The 14,929-nt window shown below is 31.5% G+C and overlaps 2 protein-coding genes and 1 pseudogene across 2 annotated transcripts; 2 read left to right on the forward strand and 1 right to left on the reverse strand.

Moving 5' to 3' along the window:
* On the forward strand, positions 1,081-2,109 carry LOC104728413 (GDSL esterase/lipase At2g40250-like). Its single transcript, XM_010447390.2, has 3 exons — positions 1,081-1,305; positions 1,487-1,757; positions 1,853-2,109. Exons 1-3 carry the CDS (start codon positions 1,081-1,083, stop codon positions 2,038-2,040), a joined length of 684 nt encoding a protein of 227 aa, XP_010445692.1. The 3' UTR covers positions 2,041-2,109.
* LOC104728414 lies at positions 3,498-4,757 on the reverse strand. Its single transcript, XM_010447392.1, has 2 exons — positions 4,753-4,757; positions 3,498-4,152 (listed from the first exon to the last, which is right to left on the reverse strand). The coding sequence occupies exons 1-2, from the start codon at positions 4,755-4,757 to the stop codon at positions 3,498-3,500; spliced, it is 660 nt and encodes a 219-aa protein (XP_010445694.1).
* Positions 5,026-7,096, forward strand: LOC104724438 (annotated as a pseudogene).

The raw sequence follows: 14,929 nt of genomic DNA on the forward strand, positions 1-14,929 counted from the left end.
TAGAACTTATGTCGGTTTAGTCCTGCAGGCCATATAACCCGAATCTTGTATGGGTTTTACATCAATATAAGTGCAGTTCATGGTTATGACCAAATAAGCCCATATGAAACAAACATTTACAACAGAAAGTAGATGATTTTTTGTGATACAAACTTTTTGATTCGATCATATGATGCGTCAAACGTCAAGTCATAAAAGATCTTGTCTCGATTGACGAGAGAAGGAGCGGAAGATACCGAGAGCACACGTTTTCACGTACCTAGCCATGTTATGCCCACTAATGTTGGAATATCGGTTGGTTGACCAACTTATCCCACCACTTATTTCCACATAAATAAAATTTATCTCTTCCTTTGTTATAAAGGTTTTAAATTTGTAGCTGTAATCTAACATAAATCAATTCGTACTTGAAGTGTTTTGAGTTACAAATTGATATAACTAAACTATACTCCAAAGTAATTAGGACTCTAGTTTCCCACTGGCCATAGTTTACAATTACACATAGTTAATGTGCGCGCATTAAAGGCTTCATCGTGAGCTACATGCCAGCTCTTTGCACGCCTAGTCATTTTCAATAATTTTCTATTCTTTATTATAGATTTATAGAAACTTAAAAGTGATGATGGTCTTATACAGAGAGAGAGAGACGAGTAAACGCATTCAATTGTTTTTCTGCACATGTATTTATGATTTATGTATTTCAGATGCTCTCTCTAACTAACAAAAATGTACGTATGGCTTAATATATCCAACTAACATAGAGTTTCTTAATTTAGACAATCATTGCAAATAGAAATTATAAATATCTAATCTAAAATATATAAAAATTCTCAGATAACCCTAGCAGAAGCTTCTATGTTTTGCAGCCAAATAAGGAAATATAAAATTATTTTATAAATTATTTAACTCCTATTCCTATAATAAAAAATCTGCCACCTCAAGATGTATACAACTCCTATTCCTATTGTGAAAAATCTTTGGACCCCTCTCTCTATATATACACTTTGGCCATTCCGATCTAACCAAACAAAAAAAAAAATCGAAAATTCTCTATTGTAATCATTCCACAAAAACCAAATCATGAACTCTCATCATTACAAACCAATCCTTCTTACATTCCTCATCACTCTTTTTCCCCTCCTCCAACTTCTAAGCCCTACCAATGCGTTACCATCCCCACCAATAACAGCTCTTTACGCCTTCGGCGACTCTACGGTGGATCCAGGCAACAACAATTACATCCTTNTCATCTCTGTTTCGAATTATCAGGATTTTCTACTTAGCAAAGTCGAAACTTTTGTCCAGGTACTTAGTTACATACTTATCTTTTAAATTTCATATATAGTTTAATAATATTTAACTTATTAGTATATAAATCTAATAAAAAATATATAGTTATATAATCTTATAAAAATATTTAACAAGATTACTTACATATATGAGAGAGATCCACTAACATATTTCTAACCTTACAAATGCTTTGCAGAGACTATACAACGCAGGAGCACGAAGGATTACAGTAGCTGGACTACCACCAATCGGATGCCTTCCAGTGCAAGTAACAGTTGCTAGCTTCACTTCTCACAACTTCCATCGTAGGACCTGTACGGAACACCAGAACGCTGATTCTAGGGTTTACAATCGAAAGCTACAGAGTCTAACCTTCCGTCTTAGTCAGAGGCTTAGAGGTTCCAAGGTTCTTTACCTCGATATCTACTCTCCGTTAATAGACATGATCAATTATCCTCGTAAATACGGTAAGTAACTGATTAAGTTTTTTTTCTTTTCTTTATCTTGCACATATTTAGTTAAATTGTGACGTAGTTTCTAATTTGAAGATTTATATATGCAGGAATAGAGGAAACACTGAGAGGATGCTGCGGGACGGGGTTTCTTGAGGCAGGACCTCTATGCCAGCCAACGTCTCGGACTTGTGACGATGTGTCCAAGTATTTGTTCTTTGATTCTGTGCATCCTTCACAGAAGGCTTACTCTGTCGTTGCTAGTTTCGCCTTACGAAATTTGCTTCCTCGCCTCTAATTCATTAGTATTTTTTATTTCAATTTTTTCTTCAAACATTATTGGTGTTCTAGCTATTGGTGTTTTGTACGTAACATTACATTTATTCCATCATTTTTGTGGAATAGTGAATAGATCAGATTTCTACCTTTTTTTTCACTGACTCTAAAAAGTTCATCTATAGAAGCTTTAAATAGAAAACTTAATTTTGCCACTCCAAAATAGTTTTGTAAGAATTATACGATGTCAAATATATGAAAAAGAAAATTGGATCTCTCACGTTACAAATATGTTTCGACTTAATTAACAATATGGAATATGTATATATATACTTGTTCAAATTATTAAGGACTGGGAAGAATGATACAACAAAGACACATGTTAGTAGTCACAAAACAACAAAATCCTACCATAGTTTTGATTCTCTGGAAATATGTAAATATTCTTAAATATATAAAACGATATATAGCCAAATCTTATTATATGCGATTATATGCGAATAACAAATAACTTGTTGTCTATCGAGGGGATCAAGACACATCTCTATGTCAAGTACATCTGTCTTTCTCTCCATTTTTCTCTTAACGAAAGTTTTTTTCCCTTAAACCTCACGACTACAACTAAAATAAACTTTGGTTGGCATCAGAATTGTTTTTTTAACAAAACATATTTTTTTTTCTATTATCCTCTTCTAGAAAATATATTCTACCCCAAAGCCAATGTAAGGTATCTTTCCACAAATCGTCAATTTGACATTTTATTTTTGTTTCTATAAATTTACCGCTTTGAAGCTATTGTTTAATTTTAATATTTTTATATTTTCCGATCTTTTGTATGGTTGATCGTTTAGTTTGGAAGGCTATATATAATTATATATATAGCAGAAGGTAGGACTCGGGAGTCTTTATCACTTTCGCGTACGTCAATTTTATGTTCGAAGCATCAGACTTCTATTTAATCTGAATATCTGATCTGGTTGAAAATAGTATATAAGAAGAAGCAACTTGGGTTCACTGACTCAACGTTAGTGTATAACTTTTCAGACAAGCTCTCCATGTTTGAAAACAAAATATTGGCTTAGGATACTTGTTGTGTGAGGGTGAGTGAAAACGGGAACTACACATAAATTTGCAATGTCTCACAAGAAGACACAAGTAAGACAACGTGCAATGTCTTGTAACTCTCAAAATCATATAGACTCACTAATGTATTGCTTGGTTATTATTCAGAAGAAAACAAGTCTCTGCTAGCTCCCAACTCGATCACAGTTCACATATATTTAAATTAACATCTCGACATAATTATGTTGAAAAATGACAAAAAAAAAAGTTTTTAAAAAATGTCTCTATTATTTCCTTAATTATGGGTCTTGTCACAAAGTATATGCAACGAATGATAAAAGTACAGAACCGTCTTCCATCAACAAGTACCTCAAGATCTCACTTAGAATATATGTATATATATGTTGTTTTATATATTCACAAAGTGAGATCAAGGGGACTTGCCAAGACCACAATCTTTCTCTCAGTTTGATCTTCTTTCCTAATGGTTCGACCAAGTTTTGATAAACCTGACGAAGATAATGAAAGAGACAAACCCTGCAGGCTATCTTGATGATCATCATGTTCTTTTTCTTCATCTTCTAACAAGCATTCTCCAAGGTTGTCGTGTGTCCGAGCTACCTTAAGGGACAAGCTTAAATCCAAATCTTGGTTCCTCTTCAAAACGTCCTCAGATCCTTCTGCCACTTGAGAATTCTCCCATTGATAAGAATTTAGTGTTGTAGAAATATGATGTTGTGGTCGTGTTGCGGTGGAAGGATTAGGATTGGATGAAAGGTTCTGTCCCCATGATTTGTTAAACGTTTTCATGCCTTCGACGAAGCTTCTATGAATTCTTGGAACAACTTCAGCTACTCCAGTGTTCTCAATAACCGCTTCATGAGAATTGATTCGAAACGAAATAGGTTTGTTCTTATCATTAAGAATACTATTGCTAACTCCGTGAACTCTCTCACCAGGTCGTGGACTTAACAGTGTTTGTCTTGTTCTTGAAGTGTCTCGTGCCGTTAAGCCTCTCCACGGGTTACGGTAGATCTGTCGTCTATGATCGGTCCAGGAACTGCTACCATATCTGTTGAATACATTTCAAGTTATAAACGAATAATTTTAACTTAAGTTTAAAGTCAATAATCCGACAGTATTTAAACATATAGATAAAATTTCCAGAATGAAAACTTGGAATTAAGTTATATATACATTATAGGCTTCTGCAATGTTTCTACTTACACTGTTCAAACGAAGAGACCAAAGGTAATAAAATAATTTGTTCTATACCATGAAAACGTTTATATATAGAGAATTTATGGAAAGCCTTTCACCGAGGTCGCAGAACATCTAACACTTTCCCTCATAATTCAGAGAATTTATTGGTGGCGGTTCATACATATAGCATAAAAAGAAGACCAATTGGCTTTGGCTCATGTTTCTTCCCTTCGAAGACGCTTTCTCTTTAGAGATTCATCATTCTTGGTCATATATGTATCCATTTTACTTATTAGAAAGAACCCTATTGAGTCGAGGATTATGAAACCATGGGAAGATGCATGAGCTCATTCCTCGAAGCCAATTGGTTAACCAATGGTAGAAGTCATTCTTATTATATACTAGCTTAGACCTTCAAGTTTTTCCGATGTGAGATTCCTTAAAGTTAATAATTCAATTTACCTTGAACCTCATATAATTTGACTTGATCCTCTGTAGATTTATTTAATGATAAGTGGGCTTTTGGGTCAAAATAACCAAAATTAATTAGCTCTTCAAGGATGCCTTAAATAAAAGTTTTGGAAAGAGTTAGTCAGTGGTTAATTCTGAAAAGAAAAAAAAGATTAAAAGCACTTAAAAAAATTTAGTGCAATGAAAGACACTTTTTGTTTGTTTTGTTTAAAAATCATTGGATTTTTTTACAAATACATCATCAAAATCCATTACAATTCAGTGTTAAATAAATACCACTTTACAACAATAACCCAACCCCTTTAAAACCTTCACTTTTCATCGATACACACAAAACAATTTTGAATTCTTCTTCTTTGATCGTTTCGTGTGTGTACAAACGAAGATGGAAAGATCGAATTGGAGATGCCCATCTCGTTTCATTCTCCTCTTCTTCTTTATCTCTTCTCAGTTTTGGGGATTCTCACTCCCCAGTTCTGGAATTCAACAGAACCTCGAGGTAAAAAGTTTAGGGCTTTCTTGTTAGGAATGCCTAAATCTCGTTAGGGTTTGTGCTCGATCTGACTCAGTTCTGAAATCTGGTTAGATATATACTTGGGATTTAACTTAGAATTCTCGAAAAATCATTACTTTGGTTCAAATTGGTAAAGCTTTGTGTTTTGTTTTCTACAGGGTTTTAAAGATCCTGGAGATGGAAGGTATTGTGAATTTAAAATTTCTTCTCAAATGTGATTGATTAAACTCGTTTAGGGGTTCGTTATAAACCAGTTCTGATGCTTGGATAGATTATATAATTCAGTATAGAAGACGGTTCTCATGAGGTTCATTGTTCAAGGGAACGTAGCAGAGTTGCTTGGAACATCATTCAAGAGGTATTGAATTTGTTGAAAGCTTTGGTTTTTATTTGGCAAAATCTGTTGAATTTTACATTGAATCTTTGTTGTTGTTGTTGTGAAGTAGTATCTCATGCCGTATGTGGAAAAGGAGCGGTATCAGTTGCCGAGTGGTTGTAGAGTTCATCGAGACAATGACATTTATAGAGAACAAGAAGAGCACAAATTGCATTCAGATATAAACGAGCAGCGTTGTGGATTCTGCAAAAAGTCTTTTTATGAAGAGAAGTACCTCGACAAGCATTTCGATTCACGCCATTACAATTTGCTTAATTTGGTATGCAGATCTGTATTTCTGTGAAAATGCATACTCTTTGGGGGGTCTATAACGATTCATATCTTATGGTCCTTCTTATGTATTTCATTTTTTGTGCGGTTTTAAATTTTGAAAACCAGAGTCATGGTAAATGTCTGGCGGATCTTTGTGGAGCATTGCATTGTGATCTTGTTGTAGGCACGCCTCGGCTTAAGTCTAAGTGTAATCCTGCAGCTGCTGCAAGAAACCGGCACTTATGCGAGGTAATGATTTTTTTATAGATATCAGTCTAATTTTGAAAAGGTTGTTCAGTCAGCATAGCGTATACTAAAGCAATCAAATACAGATTTTTCAGTTCATGGACTCTAAAGCTCATAGAAACTGTATAACTTCTGATAATTACAAAGAACATTTCATTAAAAGATTCTCATTTCTGATCATTTTCCCTATGTTTTGCTTCGTGTTTCGTGTTTGGTCCCTTTGGTGGCATTGCAGAGTTTGGCTAATAGTTGTTTTCCGGTAAATAAGGGTCCATCAGCCAACCGTCTTCACGGTATTATAAGTTTATAACCTTCACTGATACAAAACATTCGTATATTCTGTCAACATTTTTTACTTGTATTGATCCATAAAGATTCACCCACCTCTTATGGGATTTCTAACTTTAAAACTGTAGACTTCTTCTTGCGCCAGTTCTGTGATGCACATACATGTTCAGGAGGTTCAAGGCCTTTGTCTAAAAAACCAAAGGTAATAATTAAACACAATTTTATCTATTCTTTTTAGAGACATCATACCAAAACTCGTTTTACATCTTCTTGTACATTTAATCATAGTTATGTTATGCAGAAGAGGAATAAGATATACTTTATTTTCTCCATCATCACTTTGATATTGCTTCTTCTCTACTACAGCTTTGTTTATTTGTTCCAAAGGTAACAACATTAAATCTAGTACTGTTTTGTTTCTTATAAAAATCCGGAAGAAAAGCCTCACATAAACTCATTGTCCTTATGATTTACTGATTTGCAGAGGATTAAAGGGTGGATCTCAAGAACTGAAGCATACACATTGGTCTAAAGAAGAAACCCTCTTAAAAATTAAGTGAATTGGGCTTAATATGTATGTATTTTTCAACATTTGGTACAAGACCAAACCTTTTTTGATCAAACAAGATTAATCCTTTTTCTCTATTTGGACCGTTATTAAAAGCCTTTTGAGCCAAACCACAAAACAGATCTCACTTGAAAGAAATAAATAACAACGTTGGATAATTACAAACTAAACTAATCGAATCATAAATAAGTGATAAAAAAAATATGGATAAAAAAAATAAAGTGGATAAACTCGAAGCCCTAAATAATATATTCATGTGCATAACATATTTTTCATTTTAATACCCCACTCTATATATATACAGAATTCTCAAACCTTAAAAGACATCAAATCTTAAATTACATTTTCATTTCTTTTCTCGATGATAAACTTGTCGAGAGAAGCGAGAAGAAAACGGAGATTGATTCGTGAAGGAAAACGAAAAATTGAACATGACGTAAGTACAGAGCTAATCGTGCGGATCTCTCGAGTACTCACAAACGATGACAGAGACTTTTTGAAACTTTACAATGGTGCTAACAAATATATAGTTATGGCATGGACAGACGACACTCAAGAATACAGAACGAGTGTGGAAACGGGTTTCAAAAGTCAATATGTAATGTTTAATGATGAATTTGTGATTCATTTGGATTCTCATACACGGTATCTTTACATTGAATTGGCTAGAGGATATTCGTTTAGGGAATCTGGAACATCACAAGGAATTGTTGTAATGGGTCGTGCAAAGATTCGATTACCTCCTCCAACCAGTTGTGGTGCATTCTCCGGTGTCGTCGAACTCGTCGGCTTGAACAGTGATCGATGTATCGTAGGAAAGGGAGCCCTAGAATATTCTATGAAACTTCGTAGGTTTATGGTGTTATGAAAATTATCATCACTTTTTCTTCGGATTGGCGGAGTTGTGTTTTTCTTTTTTTAATTCTTTTCTGTTTTTTTAATAATATTTGGATATTATTTTTCAAATTATTGGTCTTAATAATTAAAAAGTTATTTCTTAATAAATTCCAGTTGATATAATATAATATCTTTTTTTTTTCTATAAGATGTATCCCTTCTACATTATCCCATCTTATTCGTTGTGTATATCCATAAACTCAAATATATTCGTTATATGCTGAGAAGTTTATGAAGCATAATATTTTGTTCTACTATTTGATGCAGAGAATCTAAAAGTAAAATATGTTCTATTATATTAAAGCAGAAGTAAAAGGTGTTCATGTTCACTCTCACGGATTACCGTTTTGCTATTAATGAAATATACTTTTGGCGTTGAAGTATTTTGCCCATGAATGTACATTTTCCTATTTCTCGCATTAAACATAATTCAAAAAAATCGGCAGAATTAATCTAATTGCATAAAAAGTTATTTACAAAACGAGAATTTGCTAGATATATCCCTAAAATTTTCGGAAAATACCCTTTTTACAACTATGGTTCAGTTTTATTCTACGAATTTGTGATAATTAATGGGCTTAGATTGTTTGTAGATCGATGTTAATCTAAAAATTAATGGGCTTCTGCAGAAAAAAAAAATCCGACGACAATACACTTCCTTACTGGAAACCCTAAAAAGATAGGTCATTTACAACTATAAATACAATGCTATCGTTTGCTTTCACCATAACTAAACAAAGAAAAAAAAACTATTTTCTCTTGAATTTATAGTTTTATAAATTTTAATAATTTTTTATCATGCTCTCTCAATTTCCAGGTATATTAAGAGTTCGTTTTTTAAAAACAAAAATTAATGTAAACAGTTTCTTATTTTGGTTTTAATATATGCAGGGGAAAGGAGACAATATTTGAGTTCAGATAGTATTGAAACTTTCCGATACAAGTGCTTACGACAAAATGATCTACACTCAGAAATTCTTAAACATTATTCACGTTTCTGGATTACCTAACCATGTTCTGACGTTGAAAACTGGAACACCTATCATGTTGTTTAGGAATATTGATCCTAGAGGAGGTTTATGCAACATTGCGAGATTGTTTGTCACTTAAATGACTAATCACATTATTGAAGCAAAGATTGTAACAGGTAAAAGAAACATTAATGATAAAGTTCTTATCCCTAGGATGTTTGTGTCTCCTCCAAATGCAAAGTTTTCCTTTCTTATGAGGCGTCGTCAGTTTTCTGTTGCTCTTGCATTTGCGATTACTATTAACAAAAGTCAAGGTCAGATGTTGGAAAATGTTGGATTGTTTTTACCTAAGCATGTATTTACACATGGACAACTATACGTTGCCTTCTCTAGGATGACAAGAAAAAAATGATTGAAGATTTTGATTATAGATGAAGAAGGGAAATGTCAAAAAAAAACCTTAATATGGTTTTCAAATAAGTCTTTGAAAAGATATGATTTTATTTTAAACATCTAATATCTACTATACCGTTTCATTTTATACATTTGTTATTCGATTTTCAGAGTTTTTTTTCCTTCGTAATATTATCCTTTTTCATATCCATATCTAAGTCTTGAGTTTAAAAAAATGAAAACGTGAAAACATCTTCAATATGTTAACACAAATTTAATATTGGACATGCAAGGGTGACAAAACTTACCTTAAAACTGTATTTATTTATATAATATTAAAAATAATTAATAGTCGGACCAAAGGTGAGACACTAAAACGATTAAGACGCAACTTTTGATCGTGACTCTTTGTATTCTTACAAATCTCAAATCCCCTTTTCGTTTTCGATAACAGAGAAGAAACCAAAAAAAACCTAATTTGAGAAAAAGATTCGATTATATTGATGATCTTCGTCTCGGAAGAACTAAATGGTGTATCCACGCCAAGGTCTTACATTCTTGGAGTATCAGCGAGTTTTTCACGAAACGAGTTCTGCTTCTTGTGGATGTAAAGATTAGTGTCGTTAATTGAACAACATTTTTACTTAAATTTGAAATTTTAACAGTTTGTATATAAGACTTTTTACACAGCTGTTATTAAACTGTGAAGGGTGACACAATCGAAGCTGCTTATTTACCAAATAAACTCCAGAAATAATCGACAATGGTGAGTGGTATGAGATTAGAAGTTTCAAAGTAATCAATCCAACCCTGAAGGAGAGGAATACTCATCATCCTTATCAAATTAAATTTACGGATGATACCACAATGACGCTGCTCCAACCATTGAGTCCAAAGAATTACATTCGATTTTCGATTCGAGAATTTGGATGATATATATCGTGGAAGAATAAATCATCCCATCTCTTTCGTAAGTGTTTCTTTAATTAATTTTATATTGTTATGGTACAATCCGTGAATACAGTTAAATGTATCTTTGTGTTCGGAAATCTATAACCTTTTTAGGAATTTTGTAACTTTGTGTATTCACTACAAAAAAATGTGTAAGTTGTATTACTTAAATTGTATCACAAAACTAAATGATATAATATTAAATTATTTATTGATAAGTGAAGCAAATATATATGACTTAGCATCAATTATTACAACTGATATTATAATTAACTATTTTGGCATCAATTAATTAAAATTGATTCAATTTCTATTATATTGTGTCACTTTTATAAAATTGATGTAAAATAGAAATTTACATCATTTAGATAGTTGATGTATCTATTCATTTTTAGTAAAATCATTTTTTTAAACGATACAAAATTTACATCAATCAAAACTGTTGCTAAAATAAATTACATTAATAGCATTAATAAATTAAATATTTTTTTGACAACAAATTAACGAATTTTTAGAAGATAAATATATAAAAAATTGAATCCTAATTATTATATACGAAAATTACATATCTAAGAAACCTAAAAAATATTTTTCTTTTTGTTTTGTATGTATTTTTTCTTTTTTTTGACAACTTTGTTTTGTATGTATTGTTTCTTTATCTTCAGATTATTACAAATCTTAGCTAACCTAATAATTGGGTTTCTCATTTACAAACGTAGATTGTTTTAGATACTGATTTTGAAAAAATAAATTTTTTTTAACTGTCAACACTAATTAAATGAATTTTCCTTTTTAAAATATCAAAATATATAAGATCTGATTTTGTTTCTTTCCTCACCCACGATCTTTCTTATCTCCAAAAATATTTCTTGTATCAAATCTCTCTCAGTTCTCTCTGGCCTCTTCTTTATTTTATTGTTCTTTAGTTTCCGTTTCATAACTATGGCTAACTGTTCAGTATTTTGTCATTTTTGTTCATTACTCAGGCGGCAAATCCATCATGAACGTTGTTATTGTTACAAACAACCGAAACAGTTTTGCAGCATATAGGCAAGAAAGAAAATTGGGAATTGTGTATTTGTCTTCACGGTTTGGGAAAACAAAAGTAAGATATTCTAAAATTTTCTACATACAATTATTGTTTTAATTGAGTTAAAGTATTCTACAATTTAGATTTTTTTTTCTTTTTACTGTAATCTAAATTTGCAGATAAATGTCCTCAACTAAAATGATAATTCAAAGGTTCATAATCATGATCATGACTACAAGTAGAAGACAAGAACCAGAAGAAAAGAATGAAAGTTTTCAAGATTGATGAAAAAAGATGTGATGCTAAATCATGTTTGTGATTGTTTATTTCTATTATTTTTAGTGATGTATTGCAAAAATCTTTCAAAGATTTTATTTCAATTGAAAAGGAGTGATTTTAGGAGAAAATTTTGACATAGCAATTAATGGATGAACAGAAATTTCGGAAAATATTTAAACTAATATTTTTTTTGTTTTTAAAATAATATATTACGTTCATTTTAGGTTATTTCCAACTGATACAAATATTACTATCACTTATGATAAGTGATACAATTATTATAAGTATTTATGAAATTAAAACTAATTTTTTGAACGATTATTTATAAATGATATAAATATTTTACATCACTTTTTATAATTGAAACAAAAATATTAACATCATTTCTATTAACCGATGTGAAATTTAAATCACTTTTTGCAACCGATGCATATTAACATCGATTACAAAAATCGATACAAATATTTTGAATATTAACATCAGTTTAAAATAAATTGATACAAATTATTTGCATCAACAAAATATAAATCATTCATTAAAGTGATGCAAATTATTTTTACATCATTTAAAGGTGATGCAGATATTTAAAATAAATGATGTAAAATAACCTTTTTGTAGTGATTGGTCCCTCCCATAGAAAAATACAAATTAAACTTTTACCATAAATAGATTTGCAACACTTTGGAAAGCTAAATTCTGTCTTTTTTTCGAATTAGATGTTTGTGGGATAATAGATGTGGAAGACAAAAGAAGACATGAGAGTGCCAATAATAGTAATGAAGTTGTCATCACGCTGTTGAATTACATGTAAAAGACATTTACTCTACCTTTAGGACACTTACATTTAAAGTTGTCTCTGTTAAGATTTTTATTAATTTTATAAACATTTAGGAATGAAACTGTGAAGTGTCGTGCCAAAGATAACTACACTTCTCAATTCATGTATTCATGGGAATCAAACGGGTGCCATCTAATATAAATCCGAACCTTTGTGTAATGCGGTTTTGGAAGGTCGGAGAATATGAAGGTATGTAACATAAAATAGTTCTGATATAATCATCAAAAAGTAACCAATATATTCACTTTAAATTGTAAATGTCTATAAGTTCACCATGTATTGAAAACACATTGGCCTCTTTGAAGATCTTTGTAAAACCAGAGTTCAAGGGACTGGAGCATCACAAGACTATGTAAGATATTATTATGTATATAAAGATCAAGTTTTGTATGAAATTAAAGTAAACTTGTTTAATACACTTTATATATTTACAGGTCTGAATTTGTTGGACGTTATTATTAAGGATGTCAAAATGATTAACTCAACTCAATTCAACTCATTGCCTAATAAGTTTAGATAAAATGAGTTCATGGATTAACCCAAATCATTTAAACAAATGAGTTGAGTTAACGCGTGAACTCATTTAATTTGATGAGCTAAATAGTTAAATGGGTTAACCAAGTGTTTGAATTCAAAAGATAAAACATTATATTTTAAGATGTCAGTTATTGAATATTAAATAAAAAAATCAGCTTATCCTATAATATCAAAACTGTTTTTCTTTAAGTTCTAATTACCACGCATGCGCGCGCGTACTATCCTAATTAAAAATTATAGACTTATCAATTGTTAGAATTAAATTCCTTAATTAACCATGCACGGTTTTCTCGATCATATTTTTCTATTGAGCTGTTTGTTTAAAAACCTTTTTTAATTAGGAAAAAAACCCTTGTTCTAAAGTCCCCATTTAGCATATGGGGGACACTGCGGTATGTTCGGTGTGCAATGGGGCTGAGGAGTCAATCACGCATGTTCTGTCCGGCGATGGAAGGTATTTGGCGAAGGTTGGTCCCTCCACAACGCCAACAAATTTTTTTTGCTCAGTCCTTATTTGAGTGGTTGTTTGATAATCTAAACCCGAGTTGGGCCAATTGGCCAACCTTGTTTAGTATGGCATGTTGGTGGGCGTGGAAGTGGAGGTGATGTATTTGGTGAGCGGGGAATTTGCAGAGATAGGTTGAAGTGGATAAGGGATAAAGCTGCAGAGGTGTGTAGAGCGGTTTTGGTTGCTCGGTCTGGGAGTGTCACAGGGGTGCGGGTGGAACGGTTAATCAAATGGGAACCACCGAGAGAGGGATGGGTAAAACTTATGACATACATAATTGGACAGACATAAACAGAATTAACTCCATTCTCTCTGCTTCGATTAATGACTAATCCCCGCCTAGCATCATTTATTCAATATAGTTAATTGGACAAAATAATCGATTATCTAGTTAATTCACGTTTAATTTTGTATATACCGATTATTTTTGTAGCCAAATATAAGTCACATATATATATATATATATATTTGTTATTTAGATATTTTAAATTAAGAGTTTATGATGTCTTACAATAACTAATGTACAAACTTTTTAATGGAAATCATAAAATTTTCTTTTAAAATTAGGTTTTTATGTCTTTACCGTGATTTAAAGACAATACTATATAAAAATTGATATTTTTTCTTTTAACATAACTAGAATTATACATATATTTAATATTATATATTTTTTTTTTTATTTTATTATTAATTTAATAAAATAATCTTAAAACTAGTTCCCAATTAATTCTCGTTTAATTTCTGATTTTTTTTCTAAACGCTAGGTCTACCCTGACCGCCTAAGTAACGCCTAACGATTTCTAAAACATTGGCCAAAACAATAGTAATTTCCAGGTAATTTCAGAAACCAAGTCTCACTTGAAAGAGTTAAAAGAACGACGTGGGACATACGTTAGAGATGACGTAAAGAAAAAAACGGAGATAAGTGGATCCTACTTTTTCCCAGCCTAAGTCCAATATGAGTATATGACTCAAAGTCAAGACACTAATCGAATCATAGTCTTGTCTCTTTCAAGCTCAACTTAGACGATCCACAAAATTAAACCAAAAAAAAAATATAAATATAAAGTGGATAATTTCAAAGCACTAAAGATAGGTAAATAAATAATGAAGTGGAATATAACAAGCAAGGTATCCGAATTTTCTATGTGCTTTTTTTTCGTCTGGCAAATCTTTATATATTTCTGCATAGTATAAAGTATAAACACTCTTCGAATATAAATTACTACGAGATGAAGGTGTATAACGCGGATAGTTATATAGGATTGTATTACCTAAGAGTTTGTAAAGTATCTGTGACAATAAAACCCATAGAGTTTAAGATATTTTTTATGAGTGGGTTTCTAAAAGGAAAGAGACATTGGATAAACCGGTCGAACCGGTTGGTTTAGCGCAATAAAGTGGTCTTTATCCTAAACCTTCAACATCAAAGTTCGTAAATTTCCATAATCATCTTTGAGCACCAAAGAAGAAAGTTGAAAATTCTCAAAAAAAAAAAAAAAAAAA

This window comes from Camelina sativa, chromosome 11, assembly GCF_000633955.1.
Source record: "Camelina sativa cultivar DH55 chromosome 11, Cs, whole genome shotgun sequence".
Classification (NCBI taxonomy): domain Eukaryota; kingdom Viridiplantae; phylum Streptophyta; class Magnoliopsida; order Brassicales; family Brassicaceae; genus Camelina; species Camelina sativa.